General features: G+C 41.6%; 1 protein-coding gene across 2 annotated transcripts; it reads right to left on the reverse strand.

Annotated features, from left to right (window-relative positions):
• Positions 1–460: 460 nt before the first annotated feature.
• cfap57 (cilia and flagella associated protein 57) lies at positions 461–12,072 on the reverse strand. Of its 2 annotated transcripts, none has more exons than XM_019354808.2 (21): positions 10,817–12,072; positions 10,355–10,668; positions 10,009–10,262; positions 9,174–9,348; positions 8,947–9,099; positions 7,822–7,961; positions 7,521–7,686; positions 7,125–7,238; positions 6,832–7,044; positions 6,518–6,691; positions 6,163–6,324; positions 4,662–4,817; positions 4,394–4,487; positions 4,120–4,310; positions 3,859–4,032; positions 3,561–3,719; positions 2,557–2,628; positions 2,164–2,280; positions 1,458–1,592; positions 1,229–1,372; positions 461–1,069 (listed from the first exon to the last, which is right to left on the reverse strand). In XM_019354808.2, the coding sequence occupies exons 1-21, from the start codon at positions 10,971–10,973 to the stop codon at positions 896–898; spliced, it is 3,438 nt and encodes a 1,145-aa protein (XP_019210353.1). In that variant the 5' UTR covers positions 10,974–12,072; the 3' UTR covers positions 461–895. The 2 variants fall into 2 exon arrangements, with proteins under 2 accessions (XP_019210353.1, XP_005452321.1); XM_005452264.4 differs by having other exon boundaries at positions 2,557–2,700; positions 10,817–12,070.
• Positions 12,073–12,558: the final 486 nt, after the last annotated feature.

Genomic DNA, 12,558 nt, shown 5'->3' on the forward strand with positions numbered 1-12,558 from the left:
ACGCAGATCTGATGTAGATGCTGCATAAGCACGACCAACAGCACATGTATGTTTTAACTAAAATAACACTTACATGTGTGGTGCTGGGACACCATGGAGGGACTAGCTTCAACAGTGGATCTGTTTAGAAATGTAGCCTTATCCATTGAAGTGATAATTCCAGAATGCAAATACTGTGTGACTGTTGGGAATTTCTGTGGTTGAGGAATATTAATGAATACACAAATAATTTCTTAAGTGCTCACTAATAGGAAGGGAGAAGTTGCAAAGTGCAAAGAAATGAAGATTTGTAAACCATCATGTGGATGGTTACTGTGAGGCTGCAGCAGATCTATAGATGGTTAAGAAATTCTTTTAGAAACAATATCTGCATGGCTGCTATAAAGCTGATGTTTATGAAACCTGTTTTAAAGAGCACACAGGTACGTGGGATGGTAGGAATGACAAGAACCTGGAGATATTGGTTTGTGTCCTTTCACTCAACATTCAATTTTGTTTTTATTTTCCCTTTTCTCTGGTTTAGACACTAGAACTACATGTTTAGGCTAAAAATGAAAATGATATATATATTGCAGTTGTGACATGAGGAATAAGATTCGCCTCACTACACAGGGCCACTGCTAAAGGACATCTTTTGTATACATTGGAGACACCAGCGTCTTTGGCTAAACAGCAGTATTTGACTTGCTGGAAATGAGAACAGGTTCACTGTCAGTGATCAAACCTCTATCAATATGATTGTTTTCTGCAGTAAATTACTATAGTAACATACAAATCCACACTTTCATTATCAATTTACATTAAGAATGAACACAACAATCTTACTAACAACTTGTTCTTATATGATTTTCATGTGTATCTGCTGCTGCAGAGCTCCTGCTGAGGTAGAAGACGATCAGCTGACTCCTAGCTGTTTGGGGTCCTGGTAGGCTGCTTCTTCTAAGATGGGCTGTGACTTCTTGGGCTTCTTTAAGAGAGCCAGCTGAGCTTTGACGTCTTTAGCCTGAGTCCTGGCCAAATGCAGCTCCTTCCGCAGCTCGTTGATTTCAGCTATCAGAGTCATGTTTTCCTGCAAAGTCCAAAGTCGTGGCTAGATAATTATCAATTCAGCAGGTCTTTACTCCACATTACACTTTCACACTCTGTCATACAGGATATGTTAGGACTTCAGAGTTGCATTGTTAATGACTAATGCCAATGTACTGTTGTGATCTGGGTAATGACTAACCTTCATGATTTTGGCGTAGACCTTTTCGTGCTCCTCAGCAGATTTGACCAGCCTCATTTTGAGGCCATTTACTGTCCTCTCCTGTCGATCACACTGGTGACGCACCGCCTTCTGAACAGTATCATCTGCATTGGTTCTCTCCACCTTCCAAATGGGACATACACTTCAGTTTGATTTCAAGCCCTCCCAGCATCCAGCCAGCTCTTGGGGTCTTTCTTAGCACACTTACCCTTTCAGTCTGCTGGACATATCGAGTGTATATCATCTGTATGTTGTCCTTCAGGGTTTTAGGCTCCTGGATGAAGCTGACACAGTTGTGCAGGTCTGATTTCAATCGCTGAAGATGCGTCTCTAAATCTTTGACCTGACAACAAAAAACAAGAGAAGCCCATTCTTATATTAAAAAGGGAATGATTTTTATTACACTTTTATCCTCAAAGCTTAAAGAGGATCTATTCTGCTCACTTCCAGCTTCATATTTTTATTCCTCGATTTTACTACAGTGCATGTAGCCCAGTAGATTCACAGTTAAAAACAATCCTTATTTACCTTATACTTGGCCTTCATGCAGCTGTTCACCTTGTGTCTGAAATAGGTTTTAGTTTCTGCCACCCTACATTTCCTCTGATTGGCTGCCACTTGTAAGCAAGAGCTTTTGGGTGGAGCCAAAGTCCTTCTAGGACCTATTCTTGCCACTTGGCAGTAATGTTAGCAATACCTCAAATCTGATTAAAAAAAAGATTTGCTGACTCTGATTCTGGCCCAGTGGGTTTAAAAAGCTTTCTTTGCAGATTTCTCCATAAGACTTCAATTCGAGATTCTCTGAATGCCACTTCTTTCTCAAAAGAGTTAGGTCCACAATTATTTGCACAATGACACAGATTATGTAGTTTTGCCTCTTTACTTTAGAAAAGAAGCGTTGTTTGTTTACTGACCTTCTGACTCTCTTTGCACATCTCTTTGTCTCTGGTCTTCAGTTTGAGCTTCAGCTCAGAGACGGTGAGCTTCAGCTGAGCATTGCTCTTGTCGGTTTGTATCAGCTCTTCCTCCAGCTGCCGAACAGGAGAAATAGCATGACACTGTCACTGGTAGTGTTGACACTGTTTGTACTTGACTGCTAATGCAGTCCTATCAGATCAATTAAAACAAGCTCAACTGAGCACAGCAAACTTTATTTCTGTCTAACTTTTTAACTCAACATTATTCAAATGGCAAGAAAATGTACAGGAACCATTATGAATCATCTATATTTATGTATTCAACAGTTTCCACATTTGTTTTCTAACCATGTGTTAACACAGTGCTAAGCTTTTTCATCTTTCACATACCTGACTGATCCGCTCCTTCTTCACACTGATGTCATGTTGCAGAGGCTCGGTTTTCTGCTTTAACTCATTCAGCTGGAATTCAAGAACAAACTTTAACTTCTCCAGTTCCTGATTCTTTCTCTTCAAGCACAAGATGATGTGATCCTGTGAGAACATGAACAGGTCGAACGGTTTTAGAGTTCAAAGGTTTTCATACATGAATTCTGAACAATGTCAGGAGAATCTGGTCCAGATCAGTCTGCATATGTCATGTGGTCCAACTGAATTACAACAGTACAATTGTCCGGCTAATGTAGAGAAGAGCTCAGAGCTGAAGTGCATATAGGAAAACTTGTCTGTCTTTCAGTAACCCAGCACTTAAAGATATGCTTTCCTGCTGTTATATTCCCATAAATGTATGCACAGTAACACGGAACTTAAGCTTCGCTGAGAAATCTACACTGCACCTGCATCACAACTGCAACCCCTCTGACACCCTTCAATAAACCTACAACATAACCTGACGTGCTCCTTTGTAGAACAAGAAGACATATCCATGCAGCCCACAGCTGTTGTGACTGGCCTGTTCGTCCTGTGTATTTCTGGCTATTTTTCACTGCAATCATCATCTCAAAATAAGGAATAATTATCACAGCATCAATATAATGACTCATAAATGTCAGCAGATTCCTGGAGGGAGATCTGTGAAGCTATTAGGATGGTCATGAAGGAATGTACAAAGAAGCAGAAAAACTTGAGGAACAAATAAGTGAGCACTGAGCACAACAAAGAGCAGGAACTCAGGGGGAGAGAAGTTCCCAAATCTTATTATGAGTCAAAACTTATCATTAAAATGTCACTTTATGCTTTATAGAGTTAAAGCTAGTGTTAAATGATAACTTAATAAACGTTGTCACTTCTGACTCCATATGTGTAATGTCGAGGCTTCAAAATGTAAAACTGTTTAAAATTCTGCTAAGTGGATGTTTGGTTGTCAGGGAAATGAAAGCTCTGATCTCAGTCACCTTGTCCTGACTGGTCTTTTCATGTCCAGAGATCTGCCTCTTCAGGTCTTCAATATCACTCTCCAGGGAGCGGATCAGCCCAAGCAGCCTCTGCCGCTCTTGCTTCAGTTTGTTTATATCAGCACTCCTGTCATCAATCCGTTTCTGTAGACTGATGAACTGTGAACACACCAGCGCCCAACCAACCAAAGAGGAGACACACAGAGAACAGCAGCTGATGTGAGCTGACAGACAGGAGACAGAGTCGATGCTCTGCAACAGAACCAAACATTCAGTGAATAACAGAAGCTTTGTTCACCTTTTGTGCCATGATGCTATTTTTTCCCTTCAGATTTGCATTGGTCTGTTTCTCAGTTTTCATTTTCTTCTCATAATTGGTCTGAATCTCGAGAATCTTCCTCTCCTCATCCTCTTCAGCCTGCTTTATGATTGCTTTAAAAACACTAATCTTCTGTTCGGCGTCCTCCTGACACTAAACGAAAGATTACTGGTTTCATTCAACTCCGTGCTGCACTATTTAACTTACCACCACCTCCTCTTCCTGCTCCTTATAACTGACCTGAGCGAGGAGCTGGGTCTTCTCCTGTAGCTTGGCCTCGTACATCTTTGTGAGCTCCTCCACCGCTTGGATTTTTCTGTCCTCTGCAGACTTGAGCTGCTTCTCATAGTCTTCCAGCATTCTTTGATGTTTTTGCTCAAGATCCTGGTACTTCTCGTGCTCCACAATCAGCTTCTGGCTGTATGATAGCTCTGTGTGTGATTAAAAGATTATGAACACCAAACACTAACAGAAATAAAGATAACAGATTGCGCTGATCCTGTTCTCCTGTTACCTAAATCCTTCAGTTCTTTCGAATGCTTCATAATAAGCTCTGCAGAATTCTGCTGATTCTCACATTCCTGCTTTTCCATCTCTGTCTTCATGGCCTGCAGTAAAGGTAGGATACCTGATTCATCAAGGGCAACAGCTACTGACTCAATCGATCAATGTCAAAAGTAACCAACTGATGATTGCTAGTCTTGGGAAGACATTTTGACCTTCAAGTTTGAACCGGTTTGTAAATCTATGTTAAGCTGAGCTCTAGTGTAACAGAGGCACACCTGTTGGGATGTTTTCAGAGTTCCTATCTGCTGGACAAAGTTGTCAGACAGCTCTCTGAGCTTCTCGTTGTAGTTCATGTCCTTCAGACGGAGCTGGTACTCATTCTCCATCTGCAGCTCCTCCAGCCGCATCTTCATCTCCAGCATGTGCTGGGTCTGAAAGCAGACGCAGGAACATACATTCAAACCTCTTCTTTTAACCATAACATGACAGCTGTCACCTTGTTGCAATTCTTTTAGTATTCTTCTAAAGTGTCGTACATACATAAGTTAAACCAGACACATAACACATGAAGTGTACCTCATACTACTTGGGACGAACAGATTGCTGTAGCGTCTGCAGTAATGTGAACCCCAGACTCTGTTTAGTGTGAAAGCGAGGCTGTCGATTTACTGGCTGAGCTACATTCCCACCCCGACCTACGACCACAAGTTGTGTGTAGTGGTTGAAGACCATGGATACAAGCAGTGCAAATGAGCTTCCTCCAAAGAGTGTCTGGGCTGGGTGAGGAGCCTGTTCATGAAGGAGGAAGTCAAAGTAGAGCCACTACGTCATCACATCAAAAAGAGCGAGCTCAGGTGGTTCAGGCATCTGACCAGGAGGCCTCCTAAATGAGGTGTTTCAGGCATGTACTAAAGAGAGAAAGGCTGAAGAGAGATGCTGGAGAAGTTAAATCTGGTTTGGGAACACCTCAAGGTCCCCGAAAGACCAGGATTAGTGGTGAGAGTGAGGTCTCTGCTGAGATGCTGCCCCAGCAACCAGGACCTTAGCTTGGTCCTGGTTGCTGGGGCATCATAAGAAGCCGAAAATGGTCGTATGTACAGAGCTGGGAAGTAACAAAGTACAAACACACAATTTCCCCTAGGAATCAATAAAGTACAAATACTTTGTTACTGTACTTGAAAGGAATTTTCAGGTATCTATACTTTAGTTGAGTAGGTATTTTTCTGACAGCTGTTGACTTTTACTCCCTACATTTAATCAAATCTTTACATTCTACTCCTCACATTTTTAAAACAGGCTTTTTTGACACTAGTATCTATTTAAGTACGGAATATCCGTACTTTTGCCACCTCTGTATCTATGTATGTATATACTGTAAGTATGCGTGGATGGATGCATGCTAGCCATGTATGGGGGGGCTTCATCTGGCAACTAAAAACCTCACATGCAGTACAGCACTAAGGGTTGTTCCTTCTAGGATATTTAAAAGTAGACTAGGGGGCAGAGACTTCAGCTTTCAGAGACCCTGTCTACTTTTACGATCAGGCTTAAAACTTTTCTTTTAGATGAAGCATATAGTTAGGGCTGGATCAGGTGATCCTGAATCCTTAGTTATGCTGAAATAGACCTAGGCTGCTGGAGACTTCCAATGATGCACTGAGTGTTGCACTGAGTGATGTTCCAAAGCTATAACATTACAAACACATAACTGACCACTTGCACTGATGGTCCAGAATCAAAAACTACAGGGGGGTGTCACACTATGCACTTACTCACCTTCTCCTCCAGGTCTGACTTGGTGATAAGGATCTCTTCCGTGTGGACTATGTGTTTGTTGCTCTTTAGACCTCTGCCTTCCTTATCAATGATTTTCCAAATCAGCAGACAGCCGTCTTCAGACACTGTCAGCAGGAACTGATCATCATACGTGATCACCATCTGAGGACACACATGTTTTAGTGGGTGGACTCTTTGTTTCTTAATGATCAGCATCATAGTCAATCGATTTTTTCATACACGATGTGAGATTGTGTGTGTATCAATCTCACATCACATTGATACACACAATTTCCCCTAGGAATCAATAAAGTATTCTGATCAGTTTAATGAGCAAATCAGTGCTTCTGCTCACCTTGGTGACAGGCCCAGAGTGAGCCTGGTATGTGATCCATTCCTTCTGGATAGGTAATGGGTATTTAATTGCCCTTACAGTCCCACTGGAGGTCCCGGTGAAGACCACTCTACCAGAATGGGACACTGCAAGAGCAGTGTGAGCTGTCTCATCAGCTGGAACCTCCCTCAGTACCTGTGGATATAATACAATAATAAACCCTTTTTTTTTTTTAAAAAAAAGAAAGAAAAAACAGCATTGTTCCTGCTTGAGATGTTTTGTTGATTTGCGGCAACTTAAAAGAACAAATCCAGGAGTCAGCTGTGCTTGCTGACCTGACAGTCTTGGATCTCCTTCAGAGTGAGGTCTGTTCCCACAGCCAGGATGGTCTTACAGTCTGAGGAGAAGGCCACACCTGTATAACTGCAGGACTTTAGGACGCTTTCTGACTCCCGCTTGCCACTCTGTGTGTTCCACTCGTACACTGCCCCATCCACCCCACAAGACACCACCCGGCTGTCGTCCAGGCTCCATTCAATTTGACACACCTGTTAAATGAAATACCAGTAAATAAGAATAACAAATAAGCACTGGGACTCCTCTGTAACACATACTCCAGCTGACTCACCTTTCCATTGTGGCCCTTCAGATTAAGGATATTGTCAAAAGAGGTAACAGAATAGATTTGAATGATGTTTCCATTGACAGCTGCAAACATGTGGCCACCGTTGCTAAAAGCACACTGAAAAGGGAAGGAGGTGACAAAGACAGAGTCCAAGCACAAAAGTTTTGAGTGGGAAATGTTATAATGCTCCACTTTAAGATGAATTATCAGATATCGCAGTAAATACTGAACACGTTAACCCAGGATTCTGTATTTACGGATTTACAGAACACAGCTGGATGAGACACAACAGAAGGGGGTAAAGATTAATCATTTCACCCATAAATTTAGTAATACTCTGATTATTTCAGTATCGGCTGTTCAGATTTACTGCAAACACAAATGTGAAGCAAACTCTACCTCTCTACAGCTGCGCACAGTGAACTCCTTGAAGGTGCGGATGTCATCGATAAGCAGGTTCATCAGCCTGAGTCTGTCTGAAAACCCCACAAGGATGAAGAGGCCTGTGGGATGTAGAGCCACACTGTACGCCTCCTCCTGGAACTCCTTGTACAGCTCCAACACTCTAGCAACAAAACAGAGAGAACAGCAAGGGCTCAGAAACATGACATGTCATTTTGTTGGCAGTTTTATATTGTATCAACCTGCCAAAAACTGATATATATATATAAATAAAAGGACTTGTGTGTATGTGTTTTACTTTGTCTCGTAGTTCCAGATGCGGACAGAGCGGTCCAGAGAGCAGGTGGCTACGAGGGGCTTGCGTATGCAGATGGACAACCCAGTGATGGAGCTGGAGTGGAAGGACTGGGACAGGAGCTCAAAGTGTAGTTTATCCTCCTGGTGGAGTTGCAAAGACAACATCAACTTTAAGCATCTAAAGAGAATTCTGATGCCTTAAACAAGTGGAGAAAAAAGACAGTGGAAGTAGACAACAGAAAGAAGACAATGAAGGAAGAGAAGAGAAAACAACCACAAAAATGATTTTTTTTTTTTGCATTTTTTCACTAGAGAATGGATGGCCAATTAACTTTCCAAGGGGTCACATGAGAAACTGGCACTGTTGTGGAGAGCCATGCTGCATGAGAATTGAGTTCAGCCTATAATCTCAACTCAATTCTGATGGGGAGTTTATCAAAGAGTGCAGTGTCTTTACATTTAAATCCTAATCTACCACTGACCTCATGTGGGCCACAACTACTCTAGATGATGTCAAAGAGAGGGAATATCTGTAAAAAGGTTACCTTAGAGAACTAACTTAAAGACAGAGAAGCTAAAACAGCTTGTTTCAGATAAAAAATGAACTGAGGGGGTGTACCGAGGCCCAGTATAAGACAACTACTCTAACAAAGTCTGTGAATAAAAATACAGAGCTGCAAATAAAGACAAAATTATTTTTTTGCTGGATTATTTGAAAACTCTTCCATGTTTCTTGGACTGACCTTTTTCTTTTCATTCAACAAGACTTCGCTACTGTTTTCTTTGCTACTGCATACAAAGACTGTTAAAAATATCCAACTGGAAATGAGCACAATTGGTCCACCAAAAAAAAGAAGAGGAAGTGAGATCATACATAAAAGAAAAAGTAAAACAGCAAAATAATACATATGTATTTCTGGCTGCCGACCAGCGACTATAGTAATGTTCCAAGTACAGAAGAGGTCAGTGTAAGAATGGATGTAGTAAATAGCTCCACATAATCTGAATTGATGGGGGCATGTGGAAGAAAATAAAATACCAGCTAGGACAGTTGAAGCAGTAATTTCACTTATACAAATGATGAACCCCATCACTGGTGGTGCTGGTAGGTGTAACTGTAAAACACCTTGTTCATGTCCACAGAGGACAGGCTGACACTGTACAGCTGTCCTCGGTTTGTGCTGATGGCCAAAGTCTCCTCTGCTGGACTGAAGCATATGGTGTCAATCTGCTGGTATTCTGCCAAGGTCACACCACTGCAGTATGCATCTAGAGGGATCTGACACAAACATACCCATGTACACACAAAGACTACACTTTCCACCTTTTCTGAAATAAAGCTTGAACATTTACCTTTATCTCCCTGGTCTTTCTGTAACCACTCTCATCTGTCTGCTCAAACAGAAAAACGGTGCCAGGACCCCTAGAGCATGCAAAGCCTTTGGAGTAGGACAGGATTGCTGTGATGGAAGGGACAGAGGGACCTTCATCCACATTAGCATCTTTGATCTTCTTTACCTCCACCTGCCTGTGCAGAGGGAAGCGGTTATAAGCAAGAACATCACTGGTTATCATTTGGTATACGCATTTCCATTCCATGTTTCAACATATCTGCCAATTTTTCCACTACTTTTTTTAATCATTGCCACATGTTATGAGTGATACTAGCTGCTCAGACATTTCCAGTCTTTATTTAATTCCACTGGTGTGTATTTGTTGGACAACAATGAAGTTAGACACAAGGAATCAGACACAATCATGGCTGAAAGTTTGCAAAGACTCATCATTAACATCATATCAAGGCAATATCAGGCTTTGAAACATCTTCTTTGAACTTTTCCTACATATTTTCAAGAGGCATATTTCCATATTACAAATTTTCATTTTTAAATACATCATTTGCAAGTAAAAAATATATAATAATAGTTTGGGGCATTTATATTTGCCCAGCTGCCCAGATTAGCAGGTGCTTTTGGTAGCCATGAAAAGCTCTATGCTAGATATTTTTTGGGTACAACTGACAGAATTCAATAAAATTAGTTGGTTTTGAGGTCAGATTATTTACCATTATGATTATGGACTTGACCCTGATTGGGTCAAAAATGGCAGGAACAGCATGGGGTGGAGGTGAGCCACAGAGGCTGCTTCATGTAAAATAGCACCAGTTAATGTGGTCCAGCTTTCTCACCTGGCAGACTGGCCCTGCACAGAAGTCATGCTGATCTCTCTTCGCAGGTCTCCAGACTCAAACACCAGCAGCCTGCCAGTGTCTGTGCCAGCAATCACCCTGTGCTCTGACATCCAGGTGTGGCACAGGAAATTGATGGACTCAACCTTTGCAACACTGCTCTGTTTCAGGGCCCCCTCTGAGTAGCGGAACAGCTTGAAAACACCGGTTCCACTCACACAGAGCTGTGTATTGTTGTAAGGGTTGAAGCTGACCTGATGAGAAACAGTTACTATAATAATAACGTGTTCAGCATGTGTATGCCTGCATTTATACAAGCTTCACTGATGCAGCACAGATGACTCACCTGGGTGACAGGATTATTTGTGTTTGGTGTCTTCAGTGTTGCCAGGAGTTTGTGTTTCTCCCAAAGCCAGAGGATCAGCATCCACTCAGGGCCCTCTGTCAGGCCTATCAGGTACTTGGAATCAGGAGAGAAAGCAATGCAGATAAACTCTTGAACAGACATGTCTCCTGCACTCAGAATTTTTCTCTTTCTGCCCTGCTCATGCTGCAGGTCAAACACAGTGACGGTGGCCCTCTCCCCATAATCTGACACTGCCAGGTAACGTCTGTTGGAGCTGATGGTCATAGCACGCATTCCCTGACTTCTCTCTGAGCCTGGAGAGACGACACCAACAGAAATAAATGCTGTTAAATACTAAAAAAAAAAAAAACTTTCGTGCTTGTATTATCTGTCAAGAGCATCACCAGGGTAGAAATTTCTAAGTTAGTCAGCTATGACTTAGACATCTAAAAATGACCGAACCTGAAATGAACCGCTGCCATCTTTGGACAGTGTTGAAACACACGCAGCTGTTTCCGCTGGGGAAGACGACGGTTTGCTCGTCAAAGAAACACAAATTGTTCCTCACACCAGTCCGTACACCGAAAATGAAATGGGACTGAGCAACTACAAAAGACATTTTTAGATGTCACTTAAAAAAAATAATAATATGCCAGGAGACTGGAAAACTGAAGAGTGTCTCCGCGCATAACAAACACTTCCAAAAACATTAATACTTTAGAAAGCCAGAGAAGCCCTCGCGGAACCGATTGAGAGTCATGTCGCTAGGCAACGCTGGGAAATCCCGCGAGACCACGAGAACTCGTAAGTTCTTTCCAGACCGTTGTTTCTAGTGATGTGCATACCACTGATTTCCTTTCCGATTCGATACCAAGTAAAATTCAGAGTGGTATCGATGATACTGATCCGATATATTTATGATTGTGGTCATAAATATTTGAGCCCATAGAATCTTTTTTTCCTGTGTTCTCCCTAGAACAAAAACAAATGTCCATTAAAGAGGGCATAAATAAATCGGCCGGTTCTAACAAGGATATTGCCTCTATTGTCTTAGGATTTTTTTTTCTGGATTCGTTGTTGTAACAATCCCTTTTCGTTCAGAAGGGGGTGCTGTATACTAAATATACAGCAAAATATAAAGCAGGGAGGAAAGGATTTAACATCATATCTTCCTGAGAACCAACCTAATTAATTAATACCAACTCTAGCTGGTAACAAATGAGGAACAGGAAAGCTGTGACAGTCTGATTGCATAAGAATAACAGCAGAAATGTGAAAAAGGAGGCTGAAATTCACAATGAAGAAGTAATGTTACAGTGTAATTACAGCAAAACAATACATTTTTTTGTTAGTAACTCAAGAAGAAAAGAGACTGAGAGATATGATCTTTACATTCAGACAGATTCAAATGTCTATGTTTCTTTACGCTTGTGCTTCAGTTTATAGGTAAAAATAAAATGAGCACATATATAAGAGAAGAATTGAAAATGTCTATTGGTTTCTCCAGTGTTGCTTTATTGTGCATTCTTTATGTAGCCAAGACTGCTGAGCAAATCAAACAGAGTTTAGTGAACTGTTGAATGAAAAATGAACAAATTTAATCTTTTTTGTGAATAAGTGTATAAATAATCTCCACTTACACATGTACATTTTTGTTTTTCTGTGTTATTATTAGGAAAGCTAAGTCGAGATCTTTTATTCGTCTTCACTATCAGATTTCTGATTATATTTCTTGTGTCGTGTGTGTGGTGAAGATTTCCTACGCCAAAAACACAGGCGCTGGTGTAATGTGGATGGCTTCAGCCAGCAGCACAGGCCCTGGTGAAATCTAGTTGGCCTCAGTCAGCAGCACAGGCCCTGGTGACATGTAGTTGGCCTAAGCCAGAATCACATGCCATGGGTAAATGTGGATGACATCAGGAAGCAGCACAGCTCCTGGTGTGGTGAAGATGGCCTAAGCCAGAAGCAGAAGCCCTGGTGTGGTGAAGATGTCTTCAGCCAGAAGCAGAAGCCCTGGTGTGGTGAAGATGTTGTAGCATTCCAGGCGGACTTTATTCAGACGATGCACTCAATGATCATTACGGATGGACCATGGTGGGGTATTCCAACCCATTTATTCACAAGTTACCATAGAAACATCGTAAGAGCTGTAATCATAACATAAAACAAAATAAACATTCACTTGATATAACCACGTTTCCCTT

The sequence above is a fragment of the Oreochromis niloticus genome, linkage group LG5, assembly GCF_001858045.2.
Source record: "Oreochromis niloticus isolate F11D_XX linkage group LG5, O_niloticus_UMD_NMBU, whole genome shotgun sequence".
In the NCBI taxonomy this organism is placed as follows: Eukaryota; Metazoa; Chordata; class Actinopteri; order Cichliformes; family Cichlidae; genus Oreochromis; species Oreochromis niloticus.